This window comes from Mastomys coucha, unplaced genomic scaffold (assembly GCF_008632895.1).
Source record: "Mastomys coucha isolate ucsf_1 unplaced genomic scaffold, UCSF_Mcou_1 pScaffold21, whole genome shotgun sequence".
Lineage (NCBI taxonomy): Eukaryota > Metazoa > Chordata > Mammalia > Rodentia > Muridae > Mastomys > Mastomys coucha.
In genome coordinates this window covers 70,243,290-70,259,011 of record NW_022196904.1, presented here as the reverse complement: position 1 = coordinate 70,259,011, position 15,722 = coordinate 70,243,290, and the positions used below count along the sequence as shown (strand labels likewise).

Genomic DNA, 15,722 nt, shown 5'->3' with positions numbered 1-15,722 from the left:
GATGAAACCCTGACTAAGACAGCCATATTCCAGTTCCTGTAAGCAGCAAGCAAAATGGAAACAAAGTTTTACAGTAGCAAGCAGCAGCTTCAGACACTGAGAACTTGTGTTCCAGGGACACCCAAGGATGTTGTAAAAACAAAGTTCTGGTGGTCAGAATGTTGAGACAGAATGACCATGCCATTCTGACTAAGCTAAGTAAGGCCAAAACAGAAATTTAACTGGTAGTCGCAATGACGTTAAGGTCCACGAAAACAAGATTAGCAATTCTCAAAAGAACCCCCCCCAACCCCTCCCTGTGGTGAATTTCAAAAAAGACACAAACTGTCACCCTGACCTTGCTGCCAACAATCCCCCTTCCACCTAGTTACTCAGTCCCTTCCCAGGGATTTTCAAGGCCAGGTGCAGAGCTGGATAGGGAAGTTGGCTGACTAAGCCAAGAACAGCCCCCAGAGCAAGCCAACCAATGCCTGATGAGATCCTTTGTCCTGTGTTCCACCAACCAGAGTAAGCCAGCTAGCCTTGTTGTAGGACTCTGCCCTCTGTAAAGTATAAAAGATGTGTGCTTTCTGTGTTTGAGGTTGACCTCCCCCTGTGAGGGTGGGCAACCCCACACATGTAGATCAATAAACCTCATGCAAAAGATCTATTGTCAATCTGTGTTCTCTGGATTGAGTCTAGTTTACTACATCTCCACATTTCCTGAGCCTTAAAGTGGGGCTTGAGGAGTCTATGTGATTTTCTTTTTGTACATTCAAGAATATTTTTATTATAGTCAAGAAATCTTCCGTCTTGTTACTCCTTAAAGGGGTTTCAAGTAAGTAAACAAGCATGTATTACATGTGCAGGAAAAATGACCCTAAGGTTACATTGCCCCTGACATCTAAGTTTTTCTTTTTTCTTTCTGAGACAGGGTTTCTCTGTGTAGCCCTGGCTGTCCTGGAACTCACTCTGTAGACCAGGCTGGCCTCGAACTCAGTAATATGCCTGCCTCTGCCTCCCAAGTGCTGGGATTAAAGGTGTGTGCCACCATTGTCTGGCTTTTTTTTTTTTTTTAAAGATTTATTTATTATTATAAGTAAGTGTACTGTAGCTGTCTTCAGACATACCAGAAGAGGGCGTTGGATCTCATTACAGATAGTTATGAGTCACCATATGGTTGCTGGGATTTGAACTCAGGACCTTGGGAAGAGCAGTCAGTGCTCTTAACTGCTGAGCCATCTTTCCAGCCCTTCCTTTAAATTTAAGATGCTGTTGCATATGACATTTTTCAGGAGCATAGGCTCATTATTTAGATGGAATTCTGAAAGATACATATGCTCAGTGTACAAAATCATTTAAAATTTATACCTATAACAAGTTATGGTTATTTAAAAAGGAAAAGTATGTATTTAGGACTTGATGTACCCTGGTCAAGCTCTTTACTGTCAGTCTCAAGATCACTGTTACTGACTCTGAAAAATAATGTAATCTTGTAGTAACTATACAATTCATATAAATACATTTGCATAAAAAATAAGGGTGGGGCTCTAAGATAGCTCAGCAGGTAAAGACAGTCAAGCCTTTGACCTGAGTTAGCCACTCCTCGCCAGCCATCACAAGGTGGAAGGAGAGAAATGACTTCCCCAAAGCTATCCTCTGATCTAGACACATACACATGATAAGTTAGTAAATAAGATACAGTTTTTACAAAGACGCGGGGCTGGGATGTAGATGAGTTGGACAGTGTGATGACCAAAGGTGCACAAAGCCCTGGGTCTGACCTCCAGAACGCCATAAGACAGGCATAGTGATGTACTCCTGTGATCCCAGCACATGGGAGGTGGAAGGAGATTCAGAAGTTCAAGGTCATCCTCAGTTCTGCAGTGAGTTCTAGGAGTGAACTAGGAAAAAAAAAAAAAGCTGAGTGTTATGGCACTCAGAGGGAGAGGCAGGCAGATCTCCATGAGTTTGAGGCTAGCCTGGTTTACAAAGTAAGTTCCAGGACCGCCAGGGATAGACAAATCCTGTCTCACACAAACCAACCAATCGACTACACAAAAAACCAAGTAGACCTCATAAATAGTAACCGTTGACTTCAGAGACTTTCCCTGTCTCTGATGGAATGTCAGTTGGCTTGGCTTGATCTTGTTCAAGTCTTGTGCAAGTATATTAGTCAGAGCTCTGTAAAGGAACACAGCTGTAGAGGCTGTCTCACACTGGAAAGGCCAAGAATCCAGTAGCTGTTCAGTCTACAGGGCTGGATGTCTCTATCTGGCCCTGGAAGTATGAAGAATTCTTGGAGAGCTTTGGGTCTTCAGTTTATGTTGGAATCTCAAAGAGGTGGGCCCTAATATTTGTGGGTGTTTTTGTGTTGAGAAGAGGGTTTCTCTGTGTAGCTCTGGGTGGCCTGGGATAAACCAGGCTGGCTTCAAACTTTCATAGAGTTCAGACTGCCTATGCCTCCCGAGTGATGGATTAAAGACATTATGCCACCTAGCCTGGTTTGGTTTCGGTTTGGTTTGTAGACAGAGTCTCATCAAGTAGCTCTGGATAGCCTCAAAGTCACAGACATCTCCTTCCTGAGCCTGGCTCAGACATCACTCTTAACTGATGAGCCATCTCTCCATCTTTTTTTTTTTTTGTCTTTTTTAAAAGGGATAAGTCTTATGACTTAAGCTGGCCTTGAATTTGTAGCAGTCTTCCCTCCCAGCCTCCCAAATGCTAGGATGTGTGTAATCAACAATGAGACTTTTGTTTGTTTTGTTTTTTTTTTTTTGAGACAGGGTTTCTCTGTGCAGCCCTGGCTGTCCTGGAACTCATTCTGTAGACCAGGCTGGCCTCGAACTCAGAAATCTGCCTGCCTCTGCCTCCCAAGTGCTGGGATTAAAGGCATGCACCACCACTGCCCAGCCAATGAGACTTAAAAACTCCCAGGATTGACTCAACTACAGGTAGAGGGTACAGAGATTTAGTTGTAGAAAGATCCCTGGGTGGGGGGGGAGAGGTGGAATAAAGATCCTTGGGGGCCGTCAACTGTTTTTTGTTGTTGTTGTTTTTCGAAACAGGGTTTCTCTGTGTAGCTCTGGCTGTCCTGGAACTCACTCTGTAGACCAGGGTGACCTTGAACTCAGAAATCCACCTGCCTCTGTCTCCCAAGTGCTGGGATTAAAGGCGTGTACCACCACCTCCAGGTTTATGACCAGCATTTTTAAAACAATTTTTGAGATAGTCTTGGTATGTAGACCTGACTAGCTTGGAACTCACTAGTCAACTCTTTTATTGGGGGCTAGAAGAAAGGATAGATTTTTTTTTTTTTTTAAAGAGAAGTTGAGCACCTAGATGAAGCAGTGTCAAATACAATGGGGGAGGGGCAAAGTCAGCCAGTGAACCAGCTGGCAAAGCTGGAATCCCAGAGATTTAGGAAACTAAGACAGGGTTCTTTGATTTGACGAGTTTGAGGATGGCTTGGGTTACAGAGCGTAGTGGCTCACATTCAGGAGGCAGAAGCAGGCAGAATCTCTGAGTCCAAGATGGGCTTGGTGTACAGGATGAGTTCCAGGACAGCCAGGGCTACACAGTGAGATCCTATAAGAGTTAGTGACACACAAAGGGACAAGAGCAAAGGTAAGACAAGGCAGCTGGATGCATCCATAACCAAAGCAGAGGCTGATGGTTCACACCAAAGGCGAAGGCCAGATAGCAACTGGTGTAGCAAGAAATCTAGTAGAAGCCCTAGAATCTAGGGTAGACATCAGAATGGTGATTTTCTAGAAGGACTTTGACCTTGAAGAGATCATTGAAGAAAAGGGTGATTGTTCTCTACTCTCTATAGAAAGAACTGTTCTTGGGAAGGAGCTGTACAGCCTTTGCAAAGACTGCAAAGCTCTGGTCACTGACAGTCGTGGCACACTTGGAGTGTGCATCGCTGGGTGCTGCAAACAGTACACAGTAAGGACTGAAGCTCTGGGCTGTGCTGTCCTCCCTCAGGAAACACATAGACTAGATTCGGTATGAGGATTTTGTTTTACCCCCCAAAAGCCCCAACTTTTGTGTAACAATCACTATATGCTTTTGAGTGGTTGTTGGACTTTGAGTCCACAGAGGCTGGATCTCCCTGCAAGGCTATATTTTATCCTGGAGTGACCTCTCTCTTAGATCGACCTACAAGTCTCAGAACACTGACAAACCAGGACTGTGAAACTCTCACACTCTCCATTTAAAATTTTTTTTTCTTAGCAGGGTGGTGATGGTACATGTCTGTAATCCCAGCACTCAGGAGGCAGAGGCAGGCAGATCTGACCTACAGAGTTCCAGAACAGGCAGGTCTGCATAGAGAAATATCCTGTCTGGAAAAACAAAAGAAAAAGAAACAAAGAAATTTCTTTTTACATTTACTTTTTAAAAATTTTTGTTTTGAGATAGATTTTCTTGTGTGTGTGTGTGTGTGTGTGTGTGTGTGTGTGTGTGAATGTATCATGGTGCACATGTGAAAGTCAGAAGACAACCTTTACCCTATGGGTTCTGGAGGTTGAACTCTGGTCAACAGACTTGGCAGCAAGCACTCTTCCCTCTGAAATGGTAGGATCTGGCCCTTCGTGGTAGATCTGTTACCCTGGGGCTTGTCTAAGGCAGCAGAAGCATTCATGAGAACACTTCCACTCAGTGCTTTCTCTATAGTCCTTAAGTGGGGAGGTGGGAAGGCAGTTATGACATGGAAACAAATGCAGTAAACTATGGCCTTTGGGAAGGGGCCTCCAATCAGTCAGCAAAGAAAATGCTTCTGAAGGATCACAGCTCGTCCTGGGCCATCAGGGCCACCAGCGCTGCCTGTACCTCATCTGCCTGAGTTTGGGGCAGCAGACAGTCCTGAATGAGGGCCACTGCAGCTGCCTCTGTCAAGCTGCTGAAGTCCTGGGATGTTTTGACAGGGAGATGGCCGGCCAGCTCACAGAGGGCAACATTAAACGCCCCACTTTCCTTTATTCCAAAGCTGGACTTCCGGGCCCACAGAATGACTCGGATCCCACTGAGGTCTGAGGTAGATGATGTTTGCCCGGGTGGAGCTCCCCGGGTCACAAATAAGTTATGTGCAATCTCACGGTCACTCAGGTAGTCAGTAGCCCGGCATACCCTGCTAATTAACGCTTCCAAATCAGGCCCTGGCCCACTCGTGTAGAAGAGAAAGCCAGGAGCTGGGAGGGCCTGCAGCAGATGGATGCGGCCTTTTGGGTCTAGGGGTGTGCTTGGTGCTCCCTCCACAGGCAGCGGGTGGGCCAGGTAGTAGCCGTGCAGGTGAAGATGGTTTACAGAGGCCAGACCTCCCAGGCTGTTGAAGCCGACCCGGAAGCCTGGGTGCAAGCTCAGTAGTACAGCTTCTAGCCCCACCCGTAGCACTCCAGGCAGTAGCCGTTGGGGAAGCCCATGAGCAGGTGCAGGCACTAGTAGCACGTGGCCCCACTCTAGGGGGCTGACATTGATCAGTACATGGACGTCCTCTTGCTCTGGAGCGGCTGGGCCATTAGGTTCCCTTTGCATACGGAAAAGGACTTCTCCAGGTCGGATTTTATTGAAGTTAAACTGTTCCGGGTCAAACTCCTGCCTCACGCTTCTGATATTCTGGGGGCGCCTCCTCTGTATCCCTCGCTCTATATTCAGCTGAGCTACAAACCCCACGGAACCAGGGAGGATTTGGGTCTGCAGATCTTCTAGGCGGTATCGAAACAGGCCCAGTTCCAGCCGCTGCCTCCACGCAGAGTGGAGGGCAGAGTCAAAGCGGGATAGTGGTAGTGTGTCCACCGCACTGGATGAGTTCCTTGACCATTGAATTTCCTTTCTGAAGAGATCCTTCTGGCCGTAGACAAAGTCTGGGATGCCTTGTTTCTCCCAGTCCTTAGGATCTGGAGGCAGCAGATAGGAAGTCTCCTGTGAATGATGTGGAACAGCCATGAAGGCTACCTGAAACAAAGATGAAAGCACATAAAAAACGAGACCAGCTCATTTCCAAAGATTAATTTTGAATGATCTTCTTATCCTGATTACAAAAATGGTCGGAATCTGTCCCCAGGCCTCAGAAAATTGTGCAGGTCAAAGATTTGCGGCTCACAGCCAGGCAAAAGGATTCCAAATCCTTCAGATGGAGAACAGGGATAATGTGCATTCAAGGTTCGAGGTAGTAGGTACCTTTCTACCTTGAATGTCACAGAGAAGGAGAAGGCCGGGAAGCTGAGCAGCCCCTCCCCCTTGGCTTGGGAGCAAAGGAGCTGAAATGAACCAGACCCCTTCATTTGGACTGTATTTAAAAATTCTGAAATGTCAAATGAAATTTAAAAAGTGATAGATAATGTGACCTATCTATATAATTTAGACAGCATAGACATTGTTCTTAATTGAAGCATCTGCAAATGAGGGTGTTTTATTGAATTAAAAACATATTTTGAGGGCCTTGAGAGATGTCTTAAGCCTGACAACCAAGTTTTAATAAGTATACAGGTCAATTTTTCCATAATAAAAAACAAATGGCTAATAATTTTTTTAAAGTGTTCAATATTTTGGCCATTAGGGAAATGCAAATTAAAATACTCTGAGGAGAGCTGGAGAGATGGCTCAATGGCCAAAAGCACTTGCTGCTCTTCCAGAGGTTCAATTCCTAGCACCCACATGGGGATCTGACACCCTCTTCTGGCCTCTAAGGGCACCACACACAATGCGATACACAGACATACATGCAGGTAAAATACCATAATCACATAAAAATTAAATTTAAAAAGAGCTCATCAGGGTTGGCGAGATGGCTCAGCGGGTAAGAGCACTGACTGCTCTTCTGAAGGTCCTGAGTTCGGATCCCAGCAACCACATGGTGGCTCACAACCACCCGTAATGAGATCTGATGCCCTCTTCTGGTGTGTCTGAAGACAACTATAGTGAATTACGCTGGAGTGAGAGGGGCTGGCAGAGGTCCTGAGTTGAGTTCCCAGCAGCCTCACACAAGATGGCTCATGGCCATCTGTACAGCTACAGTGTACACATAAAATAAATAAAATAAATCTTAAAAAAAAAAAAAAGAGCTCATCAGAAGTGGAACATGACAGTGCACACTTACAATCCCAGGGTTTGAGGAGTAGAGGCAGGAGAATAAAAAAGTCAAGGCTAAGGGCTGGAGCCACGACTCTGCAGTTCAGAGTGCTTGCTGCTCAATCACAAGGACTGGGGTTCCAATTCTAGATCAAGTGGCTCACAACTGTCTGCAATCTAAGCTTCAAGAGTTCCAGCATCCTTAGGCCTCCATGGCACCCGCAGACACATGCGTACATACACTCAATTCACAGAAACACAAAATGAAAAATTACAAAAAAATTAGAAATAAAAATAGCTACATAGCCAGTTCCAGGCCAGTATGAACTGCATGAACCTATCTTAACAACAACAAACCAAAAAAGACCTGTCCCTTAGAAAAAGTGACTGCTTTGGGCATCACCATGGTCTGCCCATCACTTAGTTTCTATACGCAGTGAAAATCACACGTGGAAGTAGTGATAAGTCATATGCAGATGGTTACCTTACTACGTATTCAGGGAAAACTGTTACTCAGTAACACTGAGCAAGTGTCATTGCTCAGGTCCGGGAGATCATAGGTCTCAGAGCTCCTCATGAGGTTTGCAGAATGGAGGAGAAAGATTTTAACCCAATTATAACCAGAGTCAACTAAAACTGCAAACATGAGACCCTGTGTGTGGGAGAGCACTGGATCCTCTGAGTGTAGATCCTAGGGAGCTTGCACAAGGACGCCTGCTGTAGGAGGAAAACGGAGCTGGGAATGAAAGAGGCTGGAACGTGGAGAGCCAAGAGAAGCAGAGAGGAGGAAGTGGGGTCACGGAGGGCCAGGATTGGGATTTGAGCCCATTAGCCACGTCCCTGCTGTTTTTGTAAACCACCTTCACTTTGGCTATGTAGTAACAAATCCCAAAACTAGAGTCATTGCGTTTCTAGAACTAAGGTAACTTGTTTTTCTAGATTCTTTCCTTCTGTGCCTTATGCACACCCCCTCACTCCCCAGTAATGGCTGGCCAGGAAAGATACTGATCACCTGACACTCAGACTCATTTCTTACTCCTGGCAATGGCCAACTGCAGGTCAAAAGAGGAAGGCTTCCAATCAACCCCCATCCCAACCTTTTCTGTCTCAGACTGTCTGCCTACCCCCAGATTCTTAACCAGAGACACCCCCACCTCGTAGATTTGTCATAAACAGAAGACGGTCACTGCTGTTTATTCCCTTGTCTGTTTTCCTTCTCCCCCATCTTTACTGAGACACAACGTTTTTTCTTCTTTCTGTTCTTGTCTGACTTACTTATTTTCGGGTCCCAGGGTTTTAAGGTATTAGACTGAGTTACAGGCTGTGCTGGTTGATGGTTGTTTGTTTTCTGTCAACCTGACACAGACCGAGACATATCTGGGGAGAGGAAATCTCAACTGAGGGGTTGCCTCCATCAGACTGGCCTGTAGGCAAGTCTGTAGGCATTTCTTGATTGACGACTGACATGGGAGGGTCCAGCACACTGGGGGTGATACTACCCCTGGGTAAATGTTCCTGAGTGGAATAAGAAAGCAGTTGGAGCAAGCCATGAGGAACAAGCCAGTAGGCAGTGTTTCTTCATGGCCACTTAAGTTCCTGCTTCCAGGTTGACATCTGGACTTTACTCAGTGATAGAGTTAACCTGAGAGTTGTAAAATGAAACCCTTCCCTACACAAGTTGCTTTTGGTCATGGTGTCTATCACAGCAATAAAAACCCTAAGACATATTACTACCCCCACTTATTATTATTATTATTATTGTTATTATTTCTTTTAAGTCTAGAGCTAGGCTTTCACAATACTGCTCAGGCTGTCCTTGAATTTGTGATCTTGTGATCCAAGTCTTCTAAGAAGCTGGGCTTACAGATCTGTGCCACTAGGTCCAACTTCTTTAATAACTTTAAACTACAGTATACATGCTCAGGCCCAATAAAGCTCAGAATCAGAGTGAGTTAGAAGGATCAAGAATAAATCTGGCCAGGAGGTGGTGGCACATGCCTTTACAGCACTTGGGAAGCAGAGGCAGGCAGATTTCTGAGTGAGGTCCAGGACAGCCAGGGCTATACAGAGAAATCCTGTCTCGAAAAACCAAAAAAAAAAGAAAGAAAGAAAGAAAGAAAGAAAGAAAAGAATAAATCTGTACACGGGAGTTTCATTGGGTACACCAAGCACAGTCAAGGGCAGGCTCCATGCAGTAGATAGATAACTCAAAATGAACTCAATGGTATTTGGGGAATTTTTTAATAACCTCACTTGTCTTTTGCTTATATATTATGGTTTGGGGGAGCAAGAGGGAATGACTCTGTATTAACTTACTCTAGTAGTGTTTCTCAACCTGTGAGCCATGTCTCTTTCACAGGGCTCACCTAAGGTCATTGAAAAACACAGATATTTACATAATGATTCATAACAGTAGCAAAATTACAGTTATGAAGTAGTAATGAAATAATTTTATGGTTGGGGGGTCACCACAACGTCCCTGCATTAAAGGGGTGCAGCATTAGGAAGGTTGAGAACCATTGATCTAGAGGAACACAATTGATGAATATTTACTAAGGGGATTTATTAGATTGGTTTACTCAATATAGTCTGGGCTGACCAATAGCATCAGCTGCTCACAGGATGCGTCTCAGCAGTCCCAATCCCGTGCTGAAGGCCTGGAGGGTTCTTAGAGAGCTGCTGGCCTTCCGTCTGAGTTGGCAGCTGGAAGACAATGATTCTAATGTCATCAAGGGAACTCCTTAGTGGCAGAAACAGGACAGAGACTTATCAGGAAACCAAGGCAAACAGGCCAAACGCCGAGTTTCCATCTTCCATTTCCCTTTTGTAGGGGTTGCCACCTGAGCACACTGCGCAGTGGGTCTTCACACTTTTAATAAGCTGGCCAAGAAAACCCCTAACAGGAGTGTCCAGCAGTTTCCCTTCTATTTGACTCCAGTCAAGTTGACCACCAAGATCCCACAATCCACCTTTCCTCCTCCAGAAGCCTGGAATCTTCACTTTTTCACACAGTATAAATATATCCATTCATACTTGCATCTGATAATTATTTGAGAAGAGAGAAGGGCAAATAGGCCAACCTTGGTCCCCCCAGCTGGAAGCTCGCAATTTGTGGGACTTCACGTCAGCTGTGACGATAAAACAGCAGTGGGAATTTGCGGACAGAGCTGACCTCTAAATGCCCGAGTCTGGACATATCACTGAAATTGAGCCGATGTTTGTAAAATGGAAGCCTACCTTGTCAACTGTTCCAAGAATGGGCGATGGGTGATAACTGCACAATCCAGTAAACACCTTCAAGAGCCACTTCGAGAGCAAGCTAAGCTTCTTCTTGGAAGAATTGGCACGGTGGCAGAGGCCGCAGCTCTTGTCCTGTGAGACAGTCTAGGACTGCCCTTTATCGGGAGAGGGGCACCGGATCTCCTCCAGCCCGGGAGCGAGTATAGAGGCTACCCACCTCCACCCAGAGCTGGGGTCTTTCTGCACTGGTTCTAGGTGAGGCGGATGCATCTCAAAGAGAGCTGGGCACAAACCTGTCCCGGAACTCAGTAAAGGCGTGGGGCCCGCGACGCAGGCGCAGTCTGCATCACGTGCGCATGGCTCGTCCCGCCCCACCCACTAGAAGGCGGGGCCATGAGGCCTGGGCTCCGCCCCGGCGCGTCCGGCTCCTCCCCGGGCCCTCCCTCCAGCTCTCCTGGGCCCGCGGGGAGCCGAGAGCTGGCCCGCTGAGTGGCGCTAAGGGTGGCGGGGCACTGTAGGCAGGGGCGGGCTCGGGGGCGGAGGCCAGGCAGCGGTTGCTGTGGGGACTGGGCGGGGACGCGGCCCCGAGGACGGAAGTGAGAAAGTTGCCGGCGTCCCGGGGAGAGTTGGCCGAGTTGTGCGCGCACCGCGGCGATGGGAGGTTCGGGCAGTCGCCTGTCTAAGGAGCTGCTGGCCGAGTACCAGGTGCGCGGGGCGCTAGTTCTCGCGGAGCTCGCGTGCGGGCCCGCGCAGGGGAGTGGGGTTCGGGAACAGGTGGCGGGGTGGCCGTGGCTTTCGGGCGGCTTGCAGACCCTTGTCTGGATTTGCCTTTCAGGACCTGACGTTCCTGACCAAGCAGGAGATCCTCCTGTGAGTGCTGCCCTGACCCCCGTCCTCCAACTCGGGATTGCCGGGGGAGGGCTTTGGGGGTGCTTTTCTAGCGGGGTACGGACTGGACGCCTCACCTCCGAGGGTGGGGCTGTGCTTCAGGGATGTCAGGATCACTGGATCTGGAATCAGAGGCCCAGAGTGCAAGTCCCACCCGCGCCCGTGCCTCACCTTTGCACTACGAAAACACTTCTGTGTATCCTGGAAAAGTTAAACTGTGGGAGCTGTGCTAGCCTCCTCAACCTCCTCACTGCTGAGCTTCCTGCTCTCTTCTCAAAGGAACTGCTGCGGCTCTGTGCGGACTTTGCCCTCTGGCAAAAACAAGATGTCTTGAGCATGACTCGCTCTAATCCCAACTTTACCTGTTTAATTCAGTAACCGTTAACGTTTACTGAGCCCTTGCCCTGCCCAGGATCTGCAGAGTGATTCCCACATTACTTAAGTCTTGAGGAGGAGGTTACAGATCAAGGAACCGGGCTCAGAGTGTTCTTGACTATAAAGTACACTATAAGTGATTTGTTGGCCAGGGCGCTTGAGTTAGGAGGTTCCTAGTTGCCCCATGGCAATGAAATTCCACTGGGAAAGAGGTGGTGGCTGGGAGGAGTTCCTGGAGAGAAGGTGACATGTGTTTTTGTTACTGTAATGTTAGAGTCCAGGTACTTGGTCCACACAGGCAGTCCTAACTAACTAGTGACAATATTGAAAAGTAGAGACATGAAATGTATCCAATGTGGCCACAGTGGGAAAAAGAAACAGAGAGGTCCAGTGACCACCCTTCCCCTCAATCTCTCCGTCAGTCTTCATGTCCAGCTGACGTGGGGTTTATATTTAAATGCAGGGCAAGCAGTCTGTGTAAGGAGGCAGCAGCCTGGTCAACATGTAGTCTCATCATCCTTGTCTCAGCTCTAGTCTCATGAAAGGTGATCTGACCAGTGACCAGAACTATGTGAAATCTCTTCCTGGTAGACATTTCCTCCTTAGCAGATGGCAGGCTTTATCTTTCTCACAACAGGAGCTTACTGGGGAATTCCAGTTTCTCAGGGACATTGTTTCTGTAGTCCGACAGCCAAAGGGAAGGGCACAGATGTCTCTAGAGTATCTTTTTTTTTCCTGCCAGAACTGTTACAAAGAATGCCTGATACTGAAAGGGAAAGTAGGGGCTCAGGACCCTCAAGACCAAGTTCTCAGCACGAAGGAGATGTGTCTGCCTTAGAGGGACAGAGCAGGGATGAGGGACAAAGACAGGAAGAAGGGGAAGGGAACAAGGGAGAGGAGGAAGGGGTACTTGTCCTACAATGGGACACCGGTCTGCCTCTGGATAGAGAGGAGACAGATATGGCTCATAGGAAGACGGCAGTTTATAAAGGTAAAGGGGAGACCCTGTGTTAGGATGAGGTGTTTAATTTTAATTGCATGAGCCAAAGGGGGCTTTTGATTGCTGGACTTGAATACTTTGATGGCTGGACCTTGGTAGTCAGCCTCGGGAGGAGGAAGTGGCCGAATAAGGGACTAGACCTTGGGGGCTAGCTTTAGGAATATAGGTTTGTATCTGGGCCTTGCAGAGGGAGCAAGGCCTGACAGAGCCATGCTCGCCAAGCTGGAGTTAGCCAGAGACCCTTCAGATACAGTCTATGTCTGCAGACACAGGTTAAGTTCTTCCCTGTAAATACCTACCCCAAGAAGGGACCCCAAGCCTCTACTGTTTAGTGACTTACCTCTCCTTGGCTGAAGGTTGCCCAATGACTGGAAATCCTGGATGTGCGACTTAGTTTCACAGCTGGTTTATAGGGCATTCCAACCGCAGAGTGGGGATGTAGTAGATACAGGGAAACTAACTGCTTGAGGCCACCAATAAGTTCCCCTTTCTCTGCCAGAGCCCACAGACGCTTTTGCGAGTTGCTTCCCCCAGAGCATCGGACCGTGGAGGAGTCACTGCACACCCGAGTGTCATTTGAGCAGATCCTCAGCCTTCCAGAGCTCAAGGTTCAGTCCTCTACTCACTTTCTCCACCCTCTCTGCTTACATTCCCTAACCCTTCCCATTGATGGTAAGCACATGCTACCAGCCCCTGGGGTTTTATTTTGAGAATGATAACATGTGATTGTGTTGGATGGGTACAGATGTAAGTGCTGGTGCCTGTGGAGTACAGAAGGCATGGATCCCCTGGTGCTGGGGTTATACGCGGTTGTGAGCTGTTCCTCACAGGTGCCAGGAACCAAGAAGGTCCTCTGCAAGAGCAGTGTGGGCTTGTAATCACTGAGCCATCTCTTCAGCCCACGCTTCCCTTTTTAAAACAGTAGTTCTGAGGATTGAATGCAGGCCTTTTTGTTTATATGGCAAGCACTTATACTGGCTGAGCTAACCTACCACTTTTTTTTTCTGATACGGGCTTTTACTACACAGCCTTGACTGACCTTGAACTTGCTTCAATCCTCCCTTCCCTGGCTCGTGAGCACCATGATTTATATGTGTGCATCACCATGCCCAGCTTGTTATGAATAATAATAATAATAACAACAATAATAATTGTTGTTGTTGTTATTGTTGTTGTTTCCAAGATAGGATTTCTCTATGTATCCCTACCTGTCCTGTAACTTGCTTTGTAGACCAGGCTGCCTCAAACTCAAAGATCTGCCTGAGAGTAAAGGTATGTGCCACCATTGTGGAGTTTATAATTGTTATTTTGAGACAGGGTCTCATTATGGAGTCCTGGCTGTCCTGGCTGGAACTTGCTATGTAAACTAGGCTCTCCTTGAACTCTTAGATACACCTGCCTTTGCCTCCTCAGTGCTAGAATTAAAAGCATGCATCATAACATTTGCCTGCAATTTCTATGCAAAGAGCCTGTGTAATAAAATAATCACTTAGTTAAGCATTTTTAAAAGTGCCCATCTTGGTCCAGCCAAGTAGATTACAGGTGTGCCCCTTCTGGAAACGTGAGGAAGCTCATTACAGTAGCAGCACCATGGAGTTCAGGCTCGGAGAACCTGAGGCCAGGACACGGAAGGCACTGGAGGGACCACTAAGTCAGCCAGGGAAGCCTTGCCTTGTGCCAGAGGGTATTTGTGCATGCCTTTTGCCTTTAATTCTAGCACTTGGGAGGCAGAAGCAGGTGGATCTCTGAGTTTGAGCCAGCCTGGTCTGTAGAGCCAGACTCTATAGTCCTTTATAGAGAAACCTTGTCTTGAAATTCCAAAAGCAAGACACTTGTCTTGTAATCCTGAGGACCTAAGTTTGATCCCTGGGACCCATGGTAGGAGAACTGTCTATGAAAAGTTACTCTTGCGGGCAGTGGTGGCGCACGTCTTTAATCCCAGCATTTGTGAGGCAGAGGCAGATGGATTTCTGAGTTCAAGGCCAGCCTGGTCTACATAGAGTTCCAGGACAGCCAGAGCTATACAGAGAAACCCTGTCTCAAAAAAAAAAAAAAAAAAAAAAAAAGAAAGAAAGAAAGAAAAGTTACTCCTGATTTCCACATGTGTGTAGTGAGTGTCAGGTGCTCACATGTGCACATGCCCAATTATAATAATCGGCTCCTCTTGTTGCTTTGCTTAGCAGGCCTCCCTCTTCCTGCTATGACTGTACTTGTGATGTGAGTTAGGCTCCCAGGGAGCACCCCTGCCCCTTCCCTGGCTGCCTTAGTGGTCCCTCCAGTGTCCTCTGAGCCTGAACTCCATAGTGCCGCTACTGTAATGAGCTTCCTCACGTTTCCAGAAGGGAATCAGGCATGGTGGTGCACACCTGTAATCCAGCACCTGGAAGGTAGAGGCAGGAGGATCAGGAGTTTGAGGCCAACCCCACCTCCGCTGAGCCGGCTGAATATGTACCCTAGGCCATGCCCTGTGATGGTCATGGAAGGCTCTATTACGTAGGCTAACCCCTTCAAGGAGCGAATCTGCATGGTGTTCTCCACGTCACCTACCAGAGACAGCCTGAGCTTTGAGGACTTCCTGGACCTCTTGAGCGTCTTCAGTGACACAGCAACCCCAGACATCAAGTCACACTATGCCTTCCGCATCTTTGGTAAGCACTGTGAGAACTGCTGGACCCCACTCCTTCCCACACAGGAAATGAGGGCAGGTGGGTGCCTGTGGACTGCCTCTTGAGCATGTCCTTGTCCCTCCCTGTGTCTGCTGCCTAGACTTTGATGATGATGGAACCCTGGACAGAGAAGACCTGAGCCGGCTGGTGAATTGCCTCACGGGAGAGGGGGAGGACACTCGGCTCAGTGCTTCTGAGATGAAGCAGCTCATCGACAATGTGAGCTGAGATTTCTAGCTAGGCTGGGGGTGTTGGGTGGGAAGAGTTGGAGCTGAAGCCCAAAGCCTTCCCTTCCACAGATCCTGGAAGAGTCGGACATTGACAGGGATGGGACAATCAATCTCTCCGAGTTCCAGCACGTCATCTCTCGCTCACCAGACTTTGCCAGGTGTGACAGGCATTCCTGCATTCTGAGTACCTACCTACTCTGGGATGGAATTAGAGGGATGGTTCAGCATGTTCTTTCAGAGGGGGCACAGGGGACCCAGCCCCCTCTATTT

General features: G+C 47.7%; 2 protein-coding genes across 5 annotated transcripts in view; one reads left to right on the top strand and one right to left on the bottom strand.

Moving 5' to 3' along the window:
• Positions 1-4,372: 4,372 nt before the first annotated feature.
• On the bottom strand, positions 4,373-10,816 carry Gdpgp1 (GDP-D-glucose phosphorylase 1). 3 transcript variants are annotated; one of them, XM_031387102.1, is made up of 3 exons: positions 10,291-10,816; positions 9,653-9,756; positions 4,434-5,937 (listed from the first exon to the last, which is right to left on the bottom strand). In XM_031387102.1, the coding sequence occupies exons 2-3, from the start codon at positions 9,659-9,661 to the stop codon at positions 4,771-4,773; spliced, it is 1,176 nt and encodes a 391-aa protein (XP_031242962.1). In that variant the 5' UTR covers positions 9,662-9,756; positions 10,291-10,816; the 3' UTR covers positions 4,434-4,770. The 3 variants fall into 3 exon arrangements, with proteins under 3 accessions (XP_031242963.1, XP_031242962.1, XP_031242964.1); XM_031387104.1 differs by having other exon boundaries at positions 9,673-9,756; XM_031387103.1 differs by lacking the exon at positions 9,653-9,756 and having other exon boundaries at positions 4,373-5,937.
• The window catches only part of Cib1 (calcium and integrin binding 1), a 5,828-nt gene continuing 765 nt past the window's right edge, over positions 10,660-15,722 (top strand). The window contains exons 1-6 of one of the 2 annotated variants that reach the window (XM_031387106.1): positions 10,660-10,998; positions 11,129-11,163; positions 13,056-13,164; positions 15,054-15,204; positions 15,323-15,369; positions 15,522-15,610. In XM_031387106.1, coding sequence (XP_031242966.1) covers positions 10,948-10,998; positions 11,129-11,163; positions 13,056-13,164; positions 15,054-15,204; positions 15,323-15,369; positions 15,522-15,610 — 482 coding nt within the window. In that variant the 5' untranslated portion in view covers positions 10,660-10,947. Of the gene's footprint in view, positions 10,999-11,128; positions 11,164-13,055; positions 13,165-15,053; positions 15,205-15,322; positions 15,442-15,521; positions 15,611-15,722 lie in introns of both variants that reach the window. The other variant, XM_031387105.1, reaches the window with a different exon arrangement.